Source organism: Oreochromis niloticus, linkage group LG23 (genome assembly GCF_001858045.2).
Source record: "Oreochromis niloticus isolate F11D_XX linkage group LG23, O_niloticus_UMD_NMBU, whole genome shotgun sequence".
Taxonomy (NCBI): domain Eukaryota; kingdom Metazoa; phylum Chordata; class Actinopteri; order Cichliformes; family Cichlidae; genus Oreochromis; species Oreochromis niloticus.
In genome coordinates, this window is record NC_031986.2 from 6973306 (window position 1) to 6994783 (window position 21478).

The following is a 21478-nucleotide window of genomic DNA, read 5'->3' on the forward strand; positions in this document are numbered from 1 at the left end:
ACGGCAGTGCAGCGTTTGATCTGGACACAAGCGATGGAGGACCATCTTGTAGAACTTTGACAAGCTCATCCGAGCCTTTTCCATGTGGCCTCACAAAATTATCACGACCATAACAACCGTGAAAACAGTTGGATGGTGTGTGTGTGTGTGTGTGTGTGTGTGTGTGTGTGTGTGTGTGTGTGTGTGTGTGGTGTGTGTGTGTGTGTGTGTGTGTGTGAGAGTGTGTGAGTGAAAGACAGAGAGGGAGAGCAACAGACCGATTTTGTGTTATAAAATCTGTCTCTTGCACAGTGCATCCATACCGCTTCATGTTATGGATGCACTGTGTGAGCACTCAGGTCGCATCAGAGCATGGGGCCATATAGTGTGAGACCCTGCATCGTGACCTACGAACGTCTAACCCCTGCAATTCAACCGTACAGTTTGAGCAGGAGCTGAATATAGGACTGAAAAAAATCGCACAGTGTCTGCCCAGCTTAAGCAGATCTGACCAATAAGACTGGAATTTGATATCAAGTGCACTCGTAACGTGTCACAGTAATGAATGTATAAATAGTAAAATAATGCTATTTTACCTCGACACACAGCAAGATGCCAGTGTGGGTCAATTGGCTCATCATCGCTTGATGTCAACTTCACCCCCCCCCCCCCCCCCCCCCCCCCCCTTTAGTTATGCTGTATTATAATAAAGTATAAAGTAATTAAGTAATAAAGTAATTATAATAAAGAAGATGTGGAAAAAAAACCCAGGGTGCTCCCTGTCAAATACTGAACTGGTAATAATATACAGTAACTATACTCATACTACAAGGTAGAAGTGAAATTGAAACTACATATTTTCATGTCAAAATGCTTGTCTTACCTTCACCATAACAGTCATGGAATAAACTTTTTTCATTGACAGATTTCTGTAGCTGCTTTTCTTGCAATGTTGTGCTGGGAAAAACTACAGAAAGTAAAAACTGACAAGATTACTCCGGCATCCAAACCAGTTTACTATCCTGTCAAACGCTGACTTGAAATAAAAGCCACAGATGAGTCACTTGGCTCAAAGTCCCTTCTCCTCAGTACTGTGGTTCATCAATGTCAAACTTTAACTTGGGTAATCTACACACACACAAAAATAACAACATGATCAATGCTGTACAGTAGCAGTAGCTGCAATCATTTGCAGTGAAACAGATTTAACACTCACACAGTTTAGGGCAGCGCAACACAATCACATACAATAAATATCATTTTCAACATCCGTCGATGTTGAAGTTGATCATTAGCCAACGATAGCCTTGATTTACTGCCAGAACAGCCACTCAGCCTTCAAGAAGCTTAAAAGAAGAAATACCTGATTGTGATATGTCAACGTTAGTATAGTTGGTAATGGTAACACACCACAAAACAACTTCTGACCTTATGAAATGTCATTCCGCTGCTAAGATTTGACATTTCTTTCACACACACCCGAAGTGCAGGACAGAAATTGGGTGCTTTCCATAAGAACGCCCCTAGAGAAAGTTAGTGGGGCTGACACACCAAAACAGCAGAAAGTCAGAAAGACTATCACACAAACAGATTCACTTTTTGGACTCCGTTACGACCCCCGATAAGGAAAAGATTACCACGATTCCTACCGAGGTACAACCGCAAACCAGTCAGAAAAACAGTTCTTTGTCTTGGGCCGACTAATTACACCAAATACATTATTTCTTACAGTAATCTTGAAGCACAACACACAAGATTTTTTTGGCAATTCATGTGAAGTTACTGCTCTGCAGAAAACTGAGGGAAGCAGTGGGAGGCCTGAGAGCCACTCCAGCATCTCACAAAAGATGGACACAATCAAAACCTCCTCTTGTTTCTGAGAACAGCAGGAGCTGAGCAACAAACAGCCAGAGTAAGGTTTGGCCTTCTATAAACGAATAATGGAGGCCGGACCTGTCTGAACTATTAAACATTAGATGGGCATATAAACACAGCCATAAAGAGATAGAGATATAAGATATATGCCAGTAAGATGCTTGTGTGCTATGAGTTAAGGTTATGGCACTGTATGCTACGTTTCTGATAAGTCCTGTTATCAGATGTACTTTGGAACAAAGTAGTCCTTCCAGTTGCTATAAGAGCCTCCTTGACTGTACTGAAGGATATAAAATGTTTATTTTGCTTTTGGCCTAAACTCACCATGAGAATCGAGCTTTCTTCATAATGACAGTGTAGGACTGGAGAGCCACTGATTTATCGGCTGATATCAGCATTTGCATAATTAGCATAATGGCCCTTAAAAGAAAATTTATGCACTTTGTGGAAATCTGTTTATGTTTAATTTGTCACAATAAAGAAAGAAATATTGGCTGACCCATCGGAATATCAGATTTTGAAATCACCAAATATCAGTCCTGGTTTTAAAATACTTATATCGTTAAAACTCAATGTTGGACCAAATGCTAAATTGACATCACTTCCTGTAGCGATGCGATTGCCCTTACAATGAAGCTAAATTTCTATTTTTTTAATAACTTTTATTAAAATATGCAGTCACTATAAACTAATTCCCCTTACTATTTCACATACCAGAGTTACAACTTAATGACATCTTATGAAAGCAAAGCAAAAATGAGGAAAGCAAATAAGAGAAAAAATGAAAAATAAGAGAGCTGTAGCTCTCAAACCCATGGGAGGGTCACACTTGTGCGAAAACATCTGGGCTACGTTTGAAATGTATCTTGTTCTTTTCATCATTCTTGTTTATTTCCTTTGAGTTCCCTGCTCTTCTGTAAATCACAGTCTGCTGGCTGTGTGTACTGAATAAGCTAAACACTTGTGACTTGTGATTTGTTATTTGGTGACGGGGCCATCTTGTGCAGCGCGCAAGAGACAGAGCGAGTTCCTGTCATTCCATCCACCCAGTCAGTCTGCCAACCAACCCAACAGGGCAACCAAGCAAGCACCCAAAGAGGCAGCCTGACATTCAGCCAGTTGGTCAGCAAGCGCCAACGCCACCAGGCAAATCTTCTCTCCTAGCTTTAATGAAGTGGAAGGAGCCGTTTCCAAAGACGACCTAAATATAGTTCCTTTCATGATCAAACGTAGAAGAGGTGGTGCTGCCTCAAAAGGAGTAATTTCCTAGTTATTCACCTCCGCTACACCAGGGACGTTTAGGTTGGACAAAATGACCTGCTTCACAGAGAAGCACGATCATTTTCAGCACAAATCATCTACTGCTGCACATTAAAGCTGGGAAAAGCATGGCCGAAGCAACCCCGCCCGGCACGGTGTCGAGGTGCATCAGCAGGCCCTTTACTGACCAGAAAACAAATAAAGAAATTCTCATGTAGAAATAAGCCTCACAATTCCTAGCTGTCATGCAGCTTGACGCTGAATCGGATGATGTGAAGCATCACTGACGTCTTTAAGCAGCAATTTGAGGTGAAAAGCCAAGCAGCAAACCACACCTCAGTCTAATGTACACAGAGGCAGGGAAGAGGAAGCAGTGCATGGAGCTTCAAACAACAAACATCTTTAAAGAGTATTCCAAGAACAACCCACAAAGCTGGTTTTTTTTTTAAATCATAATTCTAGGAAATAACCTGGCTTATTTCTAACAGAAACAAGCAACCCTGTGAGGGATGGCTATACAAACAGAGAGCTAAAAAAACTAAACAAACATACTTACTATTATTTTTACTTTTGCTTTTAAAATAAAAGTGGTACGTTAGATATGTAAATAGTTAATGAGTTAACCAGATAAAGTCAGGTAAAGCTGTCATCAAGTATTCTGGTAATTCATCACATAATTATGTATCCACGTTAATAAAAGGCATTTTCTTGAACGCAAGCATATTATGTACATTTTCACCTCCTTTCTTCGTACAGAGACTCTACTAGAGTTGCTTTGCATGATTCACAGTTCAAAAATATTCCTTATTTCATGGGCTGCAGTTTTGACTCCGCCCCCATACAAGACTATACCTCCCACCCAAGCCTGCTTTCTTCTGATTGGCTAAACCTTGCAGGAAGTGGTGGGTGTGTCAGGCCAAAATAAAGGTTACACTTTTGTACCCTTTGTAGTGAAAATGAATCCCAAAAAGGATTTATTCGTTCTAGATTTTTTCTCACAATAATAAAAATACAGAGAACAGAGGAAGAAAACAGATGAGATCACTCCACCTTGCATAAGATACACAAGAGCTCCCAGCACTGAGGTCACCATTAGCCAGCTCCCAGCACACAGTGTTGGCCATCTGAGAGCCCTTAAATAGCATCATCTCTGAACAATATGCGATATTACACACAAACACACACAGAGGGTTTTTTTCCGTTCCCTGTCCCAGTGTGTATGTGTGTTTGTCCAAGTCCATGAGGTAATCTGACATTTGACAACTCCAGAATTGGATTGAAGACATCTGGTTTATGTTATATGTGGTTTCTGTTATTCTCTCTATCCATCTCACTCTCACTGATTTCCCTCTCAGGCGTTCTTAACTAAAAACGCTCAGATAACATGACATGTGCCAAGGCCCTACTTTAATGGCATAATTTGGTCAGTGGGACTCAAATAAGTCACCAAATTAACTGGCATGCAAAAGAGAAGGGCTGTGCGAGTGCAAGACGGTAAGAATCCAACTCTCAACAATACAATTAGCTAAACAAAGACGCTGGAGCAATGAGCGATTTTAAAGCATATGATGCATTAACTGTCACCATGGTGACAGCTGAGATAAAAGCTTGAAAAATAAAAATGAAAAAATTAAATTACAGAGGGGAGAAGTGCAGCATATCCTCTGTCGCCGTGTCCTCTGATCCACTCGCTTAGAAACACTAATTTTAGATGCACTTTGCGAGAAGAAGCAGAGGTATCAGCGAGGGTACATCTCAGCAGCAGCTCATCAATTAGACACGAGGAAGGCTGACGAGCGCCGTCACCAAAGAGAATCGACAGCTGTGCAGGTGGAGAGATCAGCGACTGTCATCAGGGAGTGCTACGAACAAGTTCAACTTAGCTAAACTCTCATTGGCTCGCCTGGCTTCACACAAACCCTATCATAAAGCTGATTATCCACCATCTCCTTAGGCTATGAGCCTGTTCAGCCTGTTAACAGTGCTTCTGCTTTTCACTTTTAACTCAGCTGTAAGCTGTCTACTTGGGTTCAAGTGCGGATCTCAAAGGGACAGCAAAGTTAACGCTATGGATGCCACCAGCTGACCTTAAGGGTTTCTAGGAATGAGACATGTTGAGACGTGATACATGTTAATGTTCCGTTCTGCTGTTTTCATTTACTTTCCTGTGACTTTTAGATCTGTATCTGAGAGCTGCAGACAGAGCATGACAGAGCTCACACAGAAAAGAGGAAACTGTGTGACGTTATATATGAGGAAGTGACATGCGACACTAAACTAAACATTAAACCTGTGAAATCTAACCCTCTATCAATGCCACACTGATTCATTCAAAGCTTCACCTTTAAAAATATTTTAATAGCACCTGTCCCTTTTCATTACAGTTAAATTAATAATTGTCTAATAAGTCAACTCAATTATATCTACCTGTTAGAAAGTTTTATTTCTATAAATAAGGAACACGCTAACAGTTTTATCTTACTTTCTTTTATTGCTATTGCCTCACACCAAGAGAAGCAGATATCAAGTTTATTGTAATCAAAACTCAAAACTGTGAGAAATATTTAGTTAAAAGAAATACAAAATGAAATTAAAGACGTAAACTTTAGGAAAAAATAAACACTGACTGAAACGGTACAAAATAATAATACTAATGTCCTTAGCTTTAGGCTTTTTTAAATTTGGTCAAATTTACCAAGACAACAAGCACAAAGATGTGTTGATGCGTATGTTTATGGAGACTACACCAGTGTTAAGTGAATTCTACATGTAAATGCAATAAAAAAAATTTTTTAAAAACCTCTGGTACAGGATATACCTAATACACATTCATTCACATTATTAAACAAAATTTTGTTATTATTATTAAAGTAGAAAATGCCAGAAACACCAAAGTTTAAGCCTAACTTTTGAGTACACTGTAAAATTTGATGCATTTTTTATAAACTGTGTAAACTCACTGCCTCAAAGAAAAATGGACAAAAAATATTATTATAATCAACGCATAGGTGGGACAAGTCAACTTAATATTATCTTGAGATTGCGCGCTTAAGTAAAAGAGCTAAACAAATATAGGTAAGGGTTTACCTACATTTGTTGTACACAAGCTTTTCTTCATGTGTAAAAAGTTCAGTTTTTGCTCAGCTTTTCTATGTCTCATATAGGAAATCACGTTTTATTAAAAGCTTATTAATAACCCCGAATAACACAGAGAGGTAGGCAATTAATTGCTACACGAGCCCTAGCTATGTTGGCGAAACATTTACACTCTCGGCTACACAAACTTTGGAAACCACAACATTCATACACAAAAATACACAACTGAAGAAATAATTACATCACTCCAAAATGTAAAAAATGTAAACATTAGGATTATAGAAGGATTACGGACAGCTTTTGCGTTTACAGTGTTTGTGTATATTGCAAAACTTGACCTGCACCCCTTAAATCACAGGTGTCGAACTCCAGGCCTCGAGGGCCGGTGTCCTGCAGGTTTTAGATGTGTCCTTGATCCAACACAGCTGATTTAAATGTCTAAATGACCTCCTCAACATGTCTTGTAGTTCTCCAGAGGCCTGGTAATGAACTAATCATTTAATTCAGGTGTGTTGACCCAGGGTGAGATCTAAAACCTGCAGGATACCAGCCCTCGAGGCCTGGAGTTCGACACCCCTGCCTTAAATGAAACTCCCAAAAGCTACTGAAAGCCATTTCTTTAGGCCAGGCTGCCACCTGAAGGGACCACAGCAGGGTAACACACACACACACACCAGAGGGGCTTCCCAATACGAGGCGGCACGTGTTTGGAAGTGGTCAAAACACATGTGTCTCTCTGCCTTTGGTCCACACAAGTGTTCCACTGCAAACTGCTGGAGGCTAAAAAAACCAAATCCAAATTTCCCCACGTAACCCCAACATCCAGCCCACACCAAGTTTCCTATTACTCTCCCTTCCTCTGTTGCACAGAACCCAAAGTCTGTCTGTAATCAATCCCTCTTTTGTGCTCGAGCAATCTGATCAGCTCGGTGTTCCCTCCGAAAATAGAGGACGATGCCGATTTTGCACCAAAAGCGACACAAGGACACAGGGCTGCCAGAAAGCTGTGATTAGCTCTCATCATTGCTGAGCTATGACTAATGTTCCACTGCTGATTTCTACCAATTGTGGTTAGAGGGGCAAGGCTGTGAAGACTGGCTTGTGTCTTCAAAGAATTCGCTGTTTTGATGACAGATTTTAAACAGACCTGAGAAACTAGACTAAAAATAGCAGCAAGTTTATTGCAGATGTTCCATTTCCTCTGCAAGGCCTGAAACCTTGATTTTTTTCTGACCAACTGCTAGACACATGCATTCTCTGCGACCAGTGTTACAATGCAAGATACGGCCTTAGAGGAAGGGAGCTGCACGATGCAGGAAAATATGCAGAGAATTTGGTTTCCTGTTGTGTGTGAATGGGTGTCTAAATATGCAACGCGAATATGAACAAGCACGGGCGATAATGCAGTAGTCAGTCTCTGTGTGAAAAAGGATTGTATTGCATCAGCTCTGCGTTCATGTGTGCCTGCTGCTCTATTCTCTCATCTGGATCCTGAAAAATCTGCAGCTGCAGTGAATGAAAACTGGAGTGTGTGTGTGTGTGTGTTTACCCGTCTATTAAAAAATAAATAAATTTAAAAAAAAATAAAATAAAATACACCTGGGGAAATGGTTGATATTTGGTGGAAGGAGTCAAAGCACATTATATTCCTATAGGGCCGGAGCAGCGGCTTGAACCAGCAGAGCAGCAAAACTGGCACAGAGGAAGAGGATGTAGGGGGGGGAGAGAGGGCAGCATACAAAGAGGGAAAAAGAAAAAAAAAAAACATGGAGCATGAAGAGACTGAAGGTAAACAAGAGGGACGAGAATTAGAAATGGTAAAAGCAGAAAAATATGGTATGGCACTTTGGACCTAACACACCGTTAAACTCTCAGTGTTTGCCAGATTTCATAATTAGCAGATTCCGTGCAAACAGTCACTGAGCAGGAGAAAAAAAGAAAAAGAGGGAAGTCATAAGATGAGAGCCGAAAACAAAGGAGAAAAAGTTGGATGCACGTGTTGCAGCCAATGGTGCATCAGCCCCAGATGTTCCTTCCACTCAACCCAGTCAAGACCTCAAGGGTACAAGCCTGCCTGTGGGATAAAGGGCTGAAATAGAGAAATAAAAGTGTGGAGGGAAAGAAGCGACACGAGTGGATTTACACTCACAACAACAAAAAATATCTGTATGTGTAAAGAGCCTTCAGATGGGCTACGTGCCAAAGAGACCGTTACTGCTGATGTTTGATAACTGTAACTAAAACTAATGTTAAAAAAACCAAAAAAACCAAACCACTGACAGGAAAACTTTTTTTTGAGGTGGGGGGACTTTCATAAAACTGCACTGGCCATCATGACTCCCTTTTATCTAATCTAATAGAGACAGATGTGTTATCCATGGAGTATCTTATTCATGACACACAGATTTCAACTTGCTTTAATTTTACAGCTGTTCACTGCTAATGATCGAACGCACTGTTAGAAGGAGCGGATTGGTGAGTTTTGTGTGGTTGCCGGTTGTAGCTTGACAGCAGCTACAGTGACTCCAGGCATGCTTGCAAAAGTATAGCACGAGTTTGACTATCATATGGCAGAACTTGAATGTCCATTCATTGAAAATCAGACTTGAGTACATAGTTTGCTGCGACAGATACCATACAGAAATGAAAGTATGCAGACGGGGCAATCACAGTCACAGTGGAGGAAGTTTGCTGTGCTTGACGTGCAAACATGTGCGAGTGGGAAAAGTCCTGGAGAGGCTCAGCCCACGTCAAGCTAAAACAGACAGGTATGCACAAGATGTGGAGGAAGTAGAGCAGAGTGCGACTTTCTGCCAAGAATGCCACATCAAAGCTGAACTCTTAAAAATGTATCCTTAAAAATTAAAGTCGAGATTAAAGTCGGTTGGTGAATGACTGCATTAAGAATAGGTGAGACTGAATGGTACGTCAAGGCCTTTAGGTACCGGTGCACTTTAGCAACATGCTAAACAGATGATGCTAGATTTTTAAATGCTAAATTTTGGTCTTGAGCGCTTCTGTTATAAGATTTATCCATGTCCGCTCTAACCTGTGAGACACTGTAAGACATAAGATACTATCTTGCATTCTAGTTTGCGACTATAGTCAGCAGACATTAGTGCAAAGCAATCCTCACTGCTTACCGTGCTGCTATACCAAGGCTTTAGAGCTGAGTACTGACAGCCACGATCACAACTAGAAAGTAAATCTGTAAGAAACACTGAAAGGCGAAACTAAAACACTGAGAAATACAACACAAATCCAACAGCTGTAAAAGCAATAGTTCAAATTCTGGTTTCATTTATGTTGCTATGCAATATTCAAAGATTTTAGGGTGATGAAAGTCAGGATTCGTGGGAGGATTTTAGTGTGTGGGAGTGGATAGCATCTCTCTGCAACTTATTAGTAATGAATCGGATTGCATGTGTATTTTATTAGTATTCATCTGCACACCAAGTATACAGACCTTCAAAACCAAGATGGTATCCAGTCTAATCTAAACCTAAGTAAAAAAAATTCATTTATTATTAAACTGATAATAGTGAGGTTTTGTTGTGAGGTACATTAGACACACAGGTGGCTTTGGAAAATGAGGAACATCGAGCAGATGAATAAAAAGAAAATAAGGCACAGTAAGAGGGCCACCAGCAATTCCCAGCAGAAGCACTATCCTCGCCTCTTTCCTTTGTTGATACTGAGGCTAGGATCTCATCTTTCACTGAGAACATTAAACAGAAAATCAAGCCGATCGATAGCTGAAAGAGACAAAGCGGCAAAGATGCCGCGAGCGGTGAATGCAAGCATCTCTGTTTGGCCGGCGGCGTCTGAGAGACGGCGAGCTGCCAATCAGCCAAACATCACCGGCGGCGTGGCTGAGACGGAGGGGACATTGATAACCTTAAACACTCGCAAAGGGAAGAGAAATACATCGCAGGGGGAATGAAACGGAACAAGTGAGAGTCGTGTGAGAGTTAGATGGCTGCAAATCACCACCTGACCGTTCGTTACATCCATCTCTATGTCTGGGGTGTGTGTGTGTGTGTGTGTGTGTGTCTGAAGAAGGAGATTACATAGACTCCAAGCCAGGGGAGGAACTTTGGATGAAACATGGTTAGAGAGGTTGATTAGCTACATTAGCAACAGCGTGGTGAGACATGGCATCACATGCAGTTTGACCAGGTCCCATCTGCTTACTGCTAAGAAGCAATCTAAAGGCCACTATAAGAGGCATCTGTTACTGTTGTCTTTGGCTGAAGAAAAATTGTACCATGTTAATGTAATTCCTCAACCTCTAATGAAGCTTGTACAACACACAATGCAAGGCAGCTGCGATCTCAAGACAGAAGGAGCGCTTCACAAACTAAACAGTTGGCAGGGAACTACCAGCATTGTATGCAAATCATTCATGGCCTTATGTGGCTAAAGATCTGGTTCATTTTTATTTCAGCAATGTGAGATTTAAAGGAGTGAGGAATTAAAGACTCCTTGCTCCAATAGTTTTTGTTTGTAGTCTCTCTATGCGCCTCTTTTCTGTTTCCTCTTTCCATTTAACCACCAGTTGGTTGTGGAAGATGGCTGCACCTCTTGGACTGGAAGTCTCTTGCGGTCAAAGGGGAGTTCTTGCTCCCCACTCTCACAGAATGCTAGTTCATGGGTTAATGCCCTTATTGTTGTGGTTCTCTCTGTAAGAATGCAGAGTTTTTACGATACAAAAACATTGAAATGAAATAACATGTTTGAAAGCTGCAAACCTTATTTGAGTTTTCAGCCATTTCAAGGGTAACAACTTAAAACACGAAGCCAAAGATAAGCCAGGGGAAGGCTATCTTTTTCAAATTCAGCCTAAGAGCTGAATCCAAGGTGAAGGTTATCTAATTAATGCATTAAACTTTTTTTAAAAGCTTTTTATATTATTTTATGCTATCTGACCTGATTCTCACAGGATACTATGAATGTTTTTACTGGTCTGGCACACTTGAGCTCAAACTGGGTCGTTGGTGGGCCATAAAGTAAATGAATTTGACACTGATCTAAAAAGGTTCTTTTAATTTATGTAATTTCTGTGTGCAAAGCGCCCACCAGGACAATTCACATTCACAACAGTAATGGAAAGAGGTGTGCTTTAAATTTGGCCTTAAATTTAAATGGAAGCTTGGAGTATGCAGTAAAGCTGCACCTGTTTTGCATGCAAAGCCAGGCTGAAGAAAAGCCAGGAAAAATAACAGGATCTCCATTTGGTGCCTGACATGTCAGAGTCCTTAGCAAGGAAAATGTATCCGATGGAGGTGGAAACGGCACAGTCCCAGAGCTGCACCTCAGCTCCATCTTGATAGCAGCCTCCCTGAAAGGCAGGCGTGTTGCACCCACTGTCCAGATTCTTATCTCTGTAATTGCGTTCCAGTCAGGGAGGAGCGCCAGTGGAGCTGGCAACAGCACTGCCAGCCCCTGCTCCAAGACAGGGGACATGCTCCGATGGAGGCTCTGGAGAGCCGGGGCCTTTAGTTCAACTGCCAAGAGAGACATTGGTGCAGCTTTGTCAGCTTTGACATACATTCAGGCTCCAGATGTCTCTGAAGGGTGCGACTGGTTGTTTTAGGCCAACAGGCCACTGCAAGTTCACCGAGATGAGTCACAGGTCCAGCTACGATTTCTGTGGAACACGGCAGTTCTATGGAACGCCAGGACTGCCATAATGAATTAAATAAATACACCATTAAATAATTAATGAAATGTGGCAATAATTAATTAAAATCGGAAATAATTAATTACATAAATATTTACGACACATGTAATTAATTAATTATTGACACATTTAATTAATTAATAACACATTTAAATAATTACTGACAGTTTTAATTAATTATTTAATTATTTATTTATTTAATTCATTTTGGCCCTTCATCTCTCTCCTTGAAATAATTTTATCTGTCAGCCACACCCATCAAACTAAGTGGGCGGGGTTAACGCTGCCCGTGCAGCTTCTCTAACATTTGATTGGTTGCCGTGCAAAGTAAGTCAAAACAGGTCGATCCTAGATAATCGATTGCTTGTGTGGACTTGGGGCAGCCAGGTATCCCAGAATGAATTCTAAATCACAGGCAGCAATGGTGGTGGTTTTAAAATACCCCGTTTTTCTGTCACCAACTACACTTTTAACAGTGTTTTAGCCGCGAATGTAGTGGCTTAATCTTCACATGTCTAGTCAGGTTGTCAACATAGAACATGTTTGCAAAAGTGCTCAGATGTTTTCAGAGATGTCACTAGCTCTGCTAACAGTCAGCTGAGTGTACCAAGTTCACAGCCTTGGTGTTCCAGCTTAACTGTTGTTTTTTCTTTTTAGTTTGTTTGTTAGTTTTTTGGGGGGGGGTGTTACGTTAACCGGTTTGTTTACATATTCCACTCTCCGTGTTCCACATGTTGCATTCGCAGATTCTCATTTTCACCGAACGATCGTCTCTTTCCGCCTGATCTTGTGTCTCTGTGCTTCTGTAACATAAAGAACGAGCTGACATTTTTCTAATGACACCAGCGGTCAGCTCAACAGGTCCTCAGTTTACCTGCATGCATCCTCCTTCTCACCTGTCAGCTGTTTAACACCTGCTGCTAATTCAAGAAACACGCCCACGTTACCTGGTGATAGTCACAGTTTAACTGGGCAGCCGGTGCTCGATATAACGCAATGTCGGCGCATTTTTCTGCACAAGATAAGTAAATATAGTTTTTCCCGAGCGCAGAGCTGCTGGAGCTTGTTTCCCTACAGAGCACTTTATAGGCGAACCCACTTTATCAGCAGCTGATGTCAAATCACCGGCACACAGCTTTGAAACCTCACCTGAGTTTTAGCTCTCAGTGGTTAAACACTGGACTTAATTCACTCAGGTTCTGTCTGTCGGGTCACGGCCAAATCAGTTTGGCTCAGGTTAAAGTTACGTTCATAACTGCATAGTTTTACAGACCTTTAATGGTTCACTGGCACATGTGTTAGACTAAACCATTCGCTTTTCTTTATCTGGTGTGTTTTGGATTTAACAGTGAATTTTGAGATTAAACTGACTTTTAAAATGTTTTTATACAAAGAGGAAAGAGAAGGCGCATTTCCATCGAGAGGAGCAGAGTTTGCAACAGCGTGTTCATCATGAAGACTGCAAACTGGACAGAAATATTACATCATCTGTTTTTTAATAGTTATTCAAGTGTATTCTAAGCACCAGCTGTCTGTTAGAATTTTTAGAGTTTACTTAACTAAAAATAAATGAGGTTAACATATAATTTGTGTGATTTTTTTTCTCTTTCTTTCTTTTTTTTTTGCTTTTTCGGTCATGTTATATTTAACTGTCAAAGGCTTGTTACAAACTATGAAACACATGGTGCAGACTTCTGGATGTTAGAAGAAAACTAATACTGCTCATGAATGAGACTAAAGGCAGGAAGGTGTCCTTTAAAACTAAACATGTTAATAGGACCTCCCTATTTATATCATAGTTTATGATATAGCACGTGTATTTCAGTAATAGCCTACTTATTTCAATGTAGTGGTGAACAGTCACACAGCTCACGTGGGCGTTATCTGTGATACTCCTTAACTATAATTTATCCAAGTTAACTTCAGTTAACCATTCAGACAGTTCTTTTGCAATGACAAACAAACACTCATGTCGCCGGTAGGTTTCCGCTGTGCCAGCTGTTTACATTACAGCCACGGACTCTGAGCGGCTGGATCGACGGAGGTCAGACAACAATTTTACATATATGATCTTAAAACAGGACACAGCCACTATACGTCCTGGCCTCATATTAAATGTGAATGCAGACCGAGTCTGTTTGACGTTTGCTTTATATCTAATCTTCCTCTCAAACATTTAAACAGCAGCGAGTCTGCAGCTGAGGGAATACAAACTCAAATTGTCGGAACAGGTTTGCTCGTTTCTTGCGTGTATTAATTTGGTGATTTATTAAATGTATAACTGTTAGTCTAATCTGCTGCTGAGTCTCTGACGCTGATGAAAATGCAGAAAACACAGATCACAAACACCTGTTCAACCAATCACTTTCATTCCACTTTGATCTGCGACAAACTGATGCGTTCATCTCTGTTACAGTGTTACTGCTATATTTTTTTGTTCTTTATGCTGTAGATTTTCACGTCTCTGGAATAGTTGGCAGTAATAAGGATGATTTTCTGTAAAATCATATTGATATGACCCGTGACATATTCGTAGATGACCGTTAGATTAGTCAGCTGGGAAACTCTGTGTTAACTCAGAGAGCTGAAGATATCGTGGACATGCTGACCTCGCTCCGTGGTGTACAGGGCCGTTTACCCTCATGATTAATATTCACAATAAAAATATTAGCCGAACATCATGAAGTCTGTATGTGTTTCATAGTGTCGAACAACCTTTGTACAGTTAAAGCCAGCAGTTACTACATGACGGAAACACCAACGTTATCTCTTTTATGCGTTTATACGCAGGTCACGCTGATTACTGAACAAAAACCCAAAGATCAGCTGTTAATCGAATTTATTTGCTCTCTCTCCTCCTTAAACATGTTTTTAATGTTAGTTATAATTCAGAATTGGCGACTGAAACACGTAGGACACATAAGAACGTCAGGAAATAAAAACCCGATAAATATAACCTCAGTAAAAGAAGTCAGTGTCAGCGGGGGTTATTGCAGCTGTGTACCGGGGCCTGCGCTTTGTCGGTGGTAATAACAGCTCGACTGCTTGCGAGGTGAGCGGGTCTATCCCACGCTTGCCGTGAGACTGGGCTGGGCAGACATCTCCGAAATCATCGAAGCACTTTTGAGAAGAGGCTCTATCTTTACAAACCGACCAGACAAATGAAGATTAAACCACTACATTCTCGGCTAAAAAAGTATTAAAACGGTATTTGGTGACACACAAACAGGGTTTTTCAAAGTTCAGTTCTGTTAGTTTCCACATGCCGGTTGTTGTGTGCTAAAAACAATGGCCACCAAGCCAAAGCAATGGTTTTGACTCGATCAGCGTTAACCCCGCCCCCTGGGTTTGATGGGTGAGGTTGACAGATAAAATTATTTCATGGTGAGACCCGAAGGAGTCAACTGTGCCAAAATAAATAAATTAAATACATCATTAAATAATTATTTAAATGTGGCAATAATTAATTAAAATGTGAAATAAATAAATAATTAATTAAATATGTCAATAATTAATTAAATGTGTCAATAATTAATTAATTACGTGTCGTAAATATTTATGTAATTAATTATTTAATGGTGTATTTAATTAATTCATTATGGCAGTCCTGGTGTTCCATACAGTTCAAGCCAAGAGTGCTCTGACAATGTTTTATCACGACTGCCTGCAAAGGCAGAGCTCATTAACCGCCACCTAATGTCAGAAAACCCGCTCCATCTAAGAAGTCTAGCCTTCCATAAACCTGTACAAATATTACATCTATTTTTTTTATTTTTAATTCCATTTCCATGTAATTATATGTAAGCTTTGTCTTCACTATCTGACAGCCACAGCTACAATTACCTACTGATTAATCTGCTAATTCCTTGGTTTGCAAAAATGTAATTAAGCTGTAATTAATGACAAGGTTTTATGCTCAAATTTAGGACTGGGTCATAATATTACATTTTGTTTGTGTGTTTGTTTGTTTTTGATTACATATATCAATGCACAGATATATCTTCATAATGGAGATGGAATGGGACAATATTGTTGATATGGTTATGCTTTGATGTTGTATTACATAAAGCTGTGCCAGCGCAGCTCTGCCCTCACGTCTCCATCTGTACTCCACAGAGCAAGACAGTGCTGCTGTTTCAACAATGGATATAAATTTATTAGTGGTGCAACAATACTCGTATCGATATTGAACCGTTCGATACAGTGCTTTCAGTTCAGTACGCATATGTATCGAACAATACAAAACTTTTTAATTTATTTTATCAACTCTTCTTCTGACGATGCTGTCTGTGTTGAGCGCTCAGTGGATCTGCGTTCGACTACTCCACCTAGGCTGCACTGTTGAGTGCAGATCCACTGAGCGCAGCGCAAGCTAGCGAGACAGAAGTTAAGCTCGTTGCAACATGGCAACTGCCTCAACGCTAGCCGAAATTGAACCTCCCCCACCCTCATTCAGATCTGGCGTTTGGAACTATCTTGGTTTTCATGTGAAGCATGACCCTGATGGTAAGCGCGTCATGGACAAAAGTAAAACAGTATGTCGGATGTGCCACGCAATGCGCAATTACATTGGTGGGAACTAGTGCGTTAGCGCAGTTAGCTTGTTAATGTGTTGACGCCGTCCAGCCCCAAGCACGGGGCGATCCGTGGTAACTCGTTAACGGAGATTTGCGGCGTTATGGCGTTAGTGTCATTTTAACGAGATTAACGCTGACAGCACTAGTGGGAACACAACGAATATGACTGCACATTTACGCCAACATCATCCTAGTGCAAAGACAAGTGGAAGCAGACAAAAACAACAAGCACGCATGCTACAAACTTTACCCAAGTCATTTAGACAGCCGTCAGCACATGATTCTCCTTATGGGGACCTGATATGTTTAATATGCTGCTGAGAATATACCCCAGAAGAAGCGTATAGTATAGCTTTTATTTTGGAAAGAGCCATTTCTCTGTAATAAACTCTCTTTTCCAAAGATGAGTGATTTCTCGATCTGATAGATTTATTTATTTTTTTAATTATTTTGTTGTTTCAGCAACATTAAATTTAAAAACTGTACTTTTGAGTTAAAATATATATTTATAATTTTAATAAATGACAAATTAAAAAGGCATGAACATTTTTTTTGTATCGAAAAAATATCGATCCGTGACACCAAAGTATCGAACTGAACCGAACCGTGAATTTTGTGTATTGTTGCACCCCTAAAATTTATATAATAAAGTTTGACAGGACACATTTATGTAATCTTAATCTGGGGCAGCAGTAGCAAAGTTTGTTGATTTGTAGACACCATTGCACATGCTTTGATCAGTTATTTAGTGGTGTATTTGAATGTACTGGTCAAATCAACAGTGAAAGTATCGAGCAGCGCCAGTTTTCTGCGAAATAATTTTTAAAAAAAACTCAGCAGAGAAAAAACTGTGTTTTTTTTATTATTTCACAGAAAACTGTCATGCTCGATACTTTCACTGTTGATTTGACTATTACTTTCAAATACACCACTAAATAACCAATCAAAGCAGTAGTAGGCAGCTCAAATCTTTTGTGAGGCGAAATTCCTCATTTTGTCAATGGAGTCTGGTGGAGCGTAACAGCTCTGCTTCCTCATCGTAAAGACCTGTCTGACAGCAGGTGAAGCAGTGAAAATGGTCTAAATATAGAATCCACTAAAACAGATATTGATTCCTTCTGTTTGGTGGCTAAAATTCATTTTGCTGCCAGCCATGCACACAGCAGTACACGGCTTTAGTTTCTGTACAGGTTGGGGGTGTAAATACTGCCATCAGCTACAGGTAACACAGTAACGGCAGATCAGAACCTTATGCAACCCCAAAGAGCCTGCAGTATTGTTATGCCAAGTAAAAAAACAACAACAAAAAAACACTCCTGTTATTTTTAACATGAGAAAGAATATGCACAATGGTTTTAATACGCTTACTGAAAATTAGAACAGCTCCTGAATGAGAAACAACATGACTCGTGGTCTAAGGAGCTTGGAAAGAAAAGCGTCTGGACATATTTCAGTTTCCTGAAGACGTTTCACCTCTCATCCAAGAAGCTTCAGGACTGAAGAAGCTTCTCTGATCAGAGGTGAAACGTCTTCAAGGAACTGAAAGATGTCCAGACGACTCAATGCATAACACTAACTTGCCAATCTTGATCGACTGAATATCAACTATCAACTAAATCAACCAATGAGCAAAACATTTCGGCTTTAATACCAATTTTAACAGCTTCTTTTAAAACGATCCCTGTCTTTTTTTCCTCTCTTTTTTTTTTTTAAAAAGCCCCGAGTCCTCTGGCTTTTGATTACATCATCTTTGAGTCATTTCACTGTACAAACATTTCTATTAGTGAAAGAGCAGAGAACTCAGAGAGGTACAGTCAAAGGCAACCTTCCAAAGACGCTAAAGAAGAGCAGAAAATTGCTTTAGTGCCAGGCAAACAAACCAAGGTAGGTGAAAGGATGTTGTATTAGAACGGCTGCAAAACAGGCTTTGACTATCACAGAAACAGGAAGAGAAAGTGAGTTGTTTTTGTTTTTTTTAAACTGAGCAATTCTGAAAGTCAGACACTGTCTGGGATCGTTACTATATTGATTACTGTTTTTTCATTATCAGATTTTCTTTTTTAATTTGCATTTGTCTCAAAATGATGCATCCAAGGTTTACGCTGGCTCACCACAGGCCTGTGCAGGGTCGTTACATATATAGTTATAGAATATAGTTAAAGCACAAAAAAAAAGAAGAAGAAGATGAAATAACAGTTTTTAAACACAATAAAAACCAATTAATCTGTTTAGTTACTCAGCCATAAGATTTTTAATCCGACGCTGCCTTTTCTTTTAGATCTCTGGGCAGGTGATCTATGTTCTCTTCACTGGAGGAAACTGCCCTGCCCGTATATATGACTCTAACTTAGATTTCCTTGGACAGCTCTGAAAACAATACACATTCATTTCACACACTTTTGTCATGTAATTTACTCGGTGTTGCCTTTCAAATGTTCTACACTGTATCTCTTTGAATTTACTGCTATAAGAGTGAGTGGTCTGTTTATATCCTTGACAAGTATTTTCATCACAAACACTCACACTTTCATTCAACTCTACATAATTTTGTCGTATTCTTACCATCCTTTGTCATGTGAAAAAACAAATTCACAAAGGCCACATCAGCACTTCCAAAATGATGGCGGCAGCACAGCAGTTCTCATTAGAATTACACTAATGCCAGTGTTTCTTTGAACATCTCAATCAGTCTAATCCAATTCTGCACATACTGCTTCGCTGTACAGCTTCACATTCCTACTACTTAATGCTGCGCAAACAACTGAGAGCGAGTCCCTCAGAGGGGTCTCAGAAAAACCAACACCTCATTCTCTCAGCTGGGCTGAATTCATCATCTGAAAGCTGGCAGGAAAATCAATGAAAACTAATAAAAGGGTCATGCAGCGTGAACACAGGCCTTATTTGAATCAAGTCCAAGCATGCGGTCTGGACCCATAAAGTGCAGTGGCAATACTGGGAAAGTTTAGCTAGCTGCATGCCGCAGGAAAGATATTGACTAGAGTCGTTTTAAAGACATTTTCTACGGCCACAATCAGCTTATTCCCATTTCTCAGTACTGTGTATGTATCAAACACTTCTAAAAGGATGAGTGCACAGACACATTTATAGTCTTTCTAAGTGGCACAGGATCAATGACCACTGGAGCCAGGAAGATTTCTGATTCTAAGATTGTACTGATAACATTTACAAATCCAAATGCGAGATAAATCCTTTAGACTGCCCCCCACCTTGGCACAGCATGCACACAAACACTTAGGCCTATTCCAAAGCAAAAGAAGACTGCAGCACATACCTGCCACGTTTATTTTCTCTGAGTTTGGAGCGCTGGGTGTAATAGTGCTGGTGCCATTGCTCAGGTTGGGCCCTGTGCCATTGTAGATGTTCTCCACCTTGGACTCTAGCTTGCCCAGCCTCATCATGATGTTATCCAGCAGGACTGCGAGAGTCTTCTTCAGGTCTGCAAAATAAGAACGTTAAATTTTATTTCTCTCCAGCAAAAAAAAAAAGCGGTGTGTCAGGTCCATGAGTCGGAGTACAGTGCTTAAGTTGTGAAAGAGCTTAAGTTGTCAAAATCAACTTTTATCTAAACAGTGGTGGGAATGGCATCAACAGGGGATTTCTTCTAAAAGCTGAAAGTGTAATGTGACTAAAGCAAACATTTTAAGGGAGAGGAATAAAAACCAGGCTAGAAACCAGTGCAGTCATTGCAGTGGTGCAGTCGTACCACTGCAATGGTACGACTGCACAGTTGAGGTTTAAACTGTGTGGTGGCAGTCATACTGTTACTACGGGATAGATATAGGCAAGTGTACCTTTGATTTTTCTTCACTTACTCAATCCATAAAATATGATATTTGCTCAGTGCTCTTGTGGAATGAGAAAGAGAAGCTGTAACTTTGGACTGTAGCTAGCAACACTGCGAGATGGTAGTTCTTCTTCTGCTCTGGTGATCGGCTGCCAGGTGGTTCACGTGTAGCTTGACGAAGCTTGACGAAGCTGAACAAGGACTACTATCGCCAGCTGCCATCTGAGTGTGGGATAGTCACCAAGTGGCACGAGTCGCTCCTAGGATTTTGACTAATGTCCTACCGCTTTAGTTTGTTTTTTATTTTAAATTTGGACCTCCAGCTTAAGTGTCATGGTCCTGGGTCACTTTGACCCAGCGTCATTTGTTGTTCTTGGAGTTATTCTATCAGTCCTAAGTTGTTCAGTTTAGTTTACTGGGTTTCCCCTCGTGTTTTATTCCATGTCTCTCCAGCTCGTCATGTCTGTGCTCTCCCTCGTGCTCCTCAGTGTTTTTCTCTCCCCCCTCTGGTCTGCGTCTTTGTGTATTTCCTCTTTTATTTTTTTTTTTTTTTTATGTATTTTATGACTACTGTTCCTTTTATTAATTGTGTTTCTTGTAAGGTGACCTTGGGTTTCTGAAAGGCACCCTCAAATGTATTATTATTATTATTATTATTATTATTATTATTATTATCATCAAGATCGGTATCTTATGTCAGTGTATTGAGTTTTGCTTCCCCATGGTCTCGTCATGTCTGATTACTCCCAGCTGTGCCCTCCTTCTGTGTCTCATTCCCTCGTTACCCCTCTGTGTATTTAAGCCTTGTGTTTGCCTGTGTTAGTTGCTGGTTCGTCTGTGTATCGTCACCTGTATGTCTCCTGTGTAGACCCTGTTGGACTTCTCCATGTTCCAGGTTTTCAGGTTTCTAGTCTCAGGCTTTTCTTCCTCTGTATTATTGTTTTGTAGCTGCTCCCAGTTTAGGCTTTGTTTAGCTTAGTTCCCTGCGATGCTTTACTTTTGTTTGTGCTTCACCTTTCCCTGAAAATAAAACTCATTCAGTTACTCAGTTGTCAGTGCTTGCACTTGGGTCCACACTTCTCATCTCCTGACGATCTGCCTCGCAGATCTTGACAGTACGAACCAGCCACTATGGACCCAGTGCCACTTGATCCGTCTGAGGAGCTCCTAGAAGACATTGTTTATTCTGTGGAGAAGCTAGTT

The 21478-nt window shown here is 40.4% G+C and overlaps 1 protein-coding gene across 2 annotated transcripts in view; it reads right to left on the reverse strand.

Annotated features, from left to right (window-relative positions):
* mgat5 (alpha-1,6-mannosylglycoprotein 6-beta-N-acetylglucosaminyltransferase) overlaps positions 1 to 21478 on the reverse strand; it is a 112546-nt gene that overhangs the window by 63577 nt on the left and 27491 nt on the right. For both annotated transcript variants that reach the window (XM_003440854.5, XM_013268931.3), the window contains exon 3: positions 19763 to 19927. In XM_003440854.5, the coding sequence (XP_003440902.1) occupies positions 19763 to 19927 (165 nt within the window). The remainder of the gene's footprint in view (positions 1 to 19762; positions 19928 to 21478) is intronic.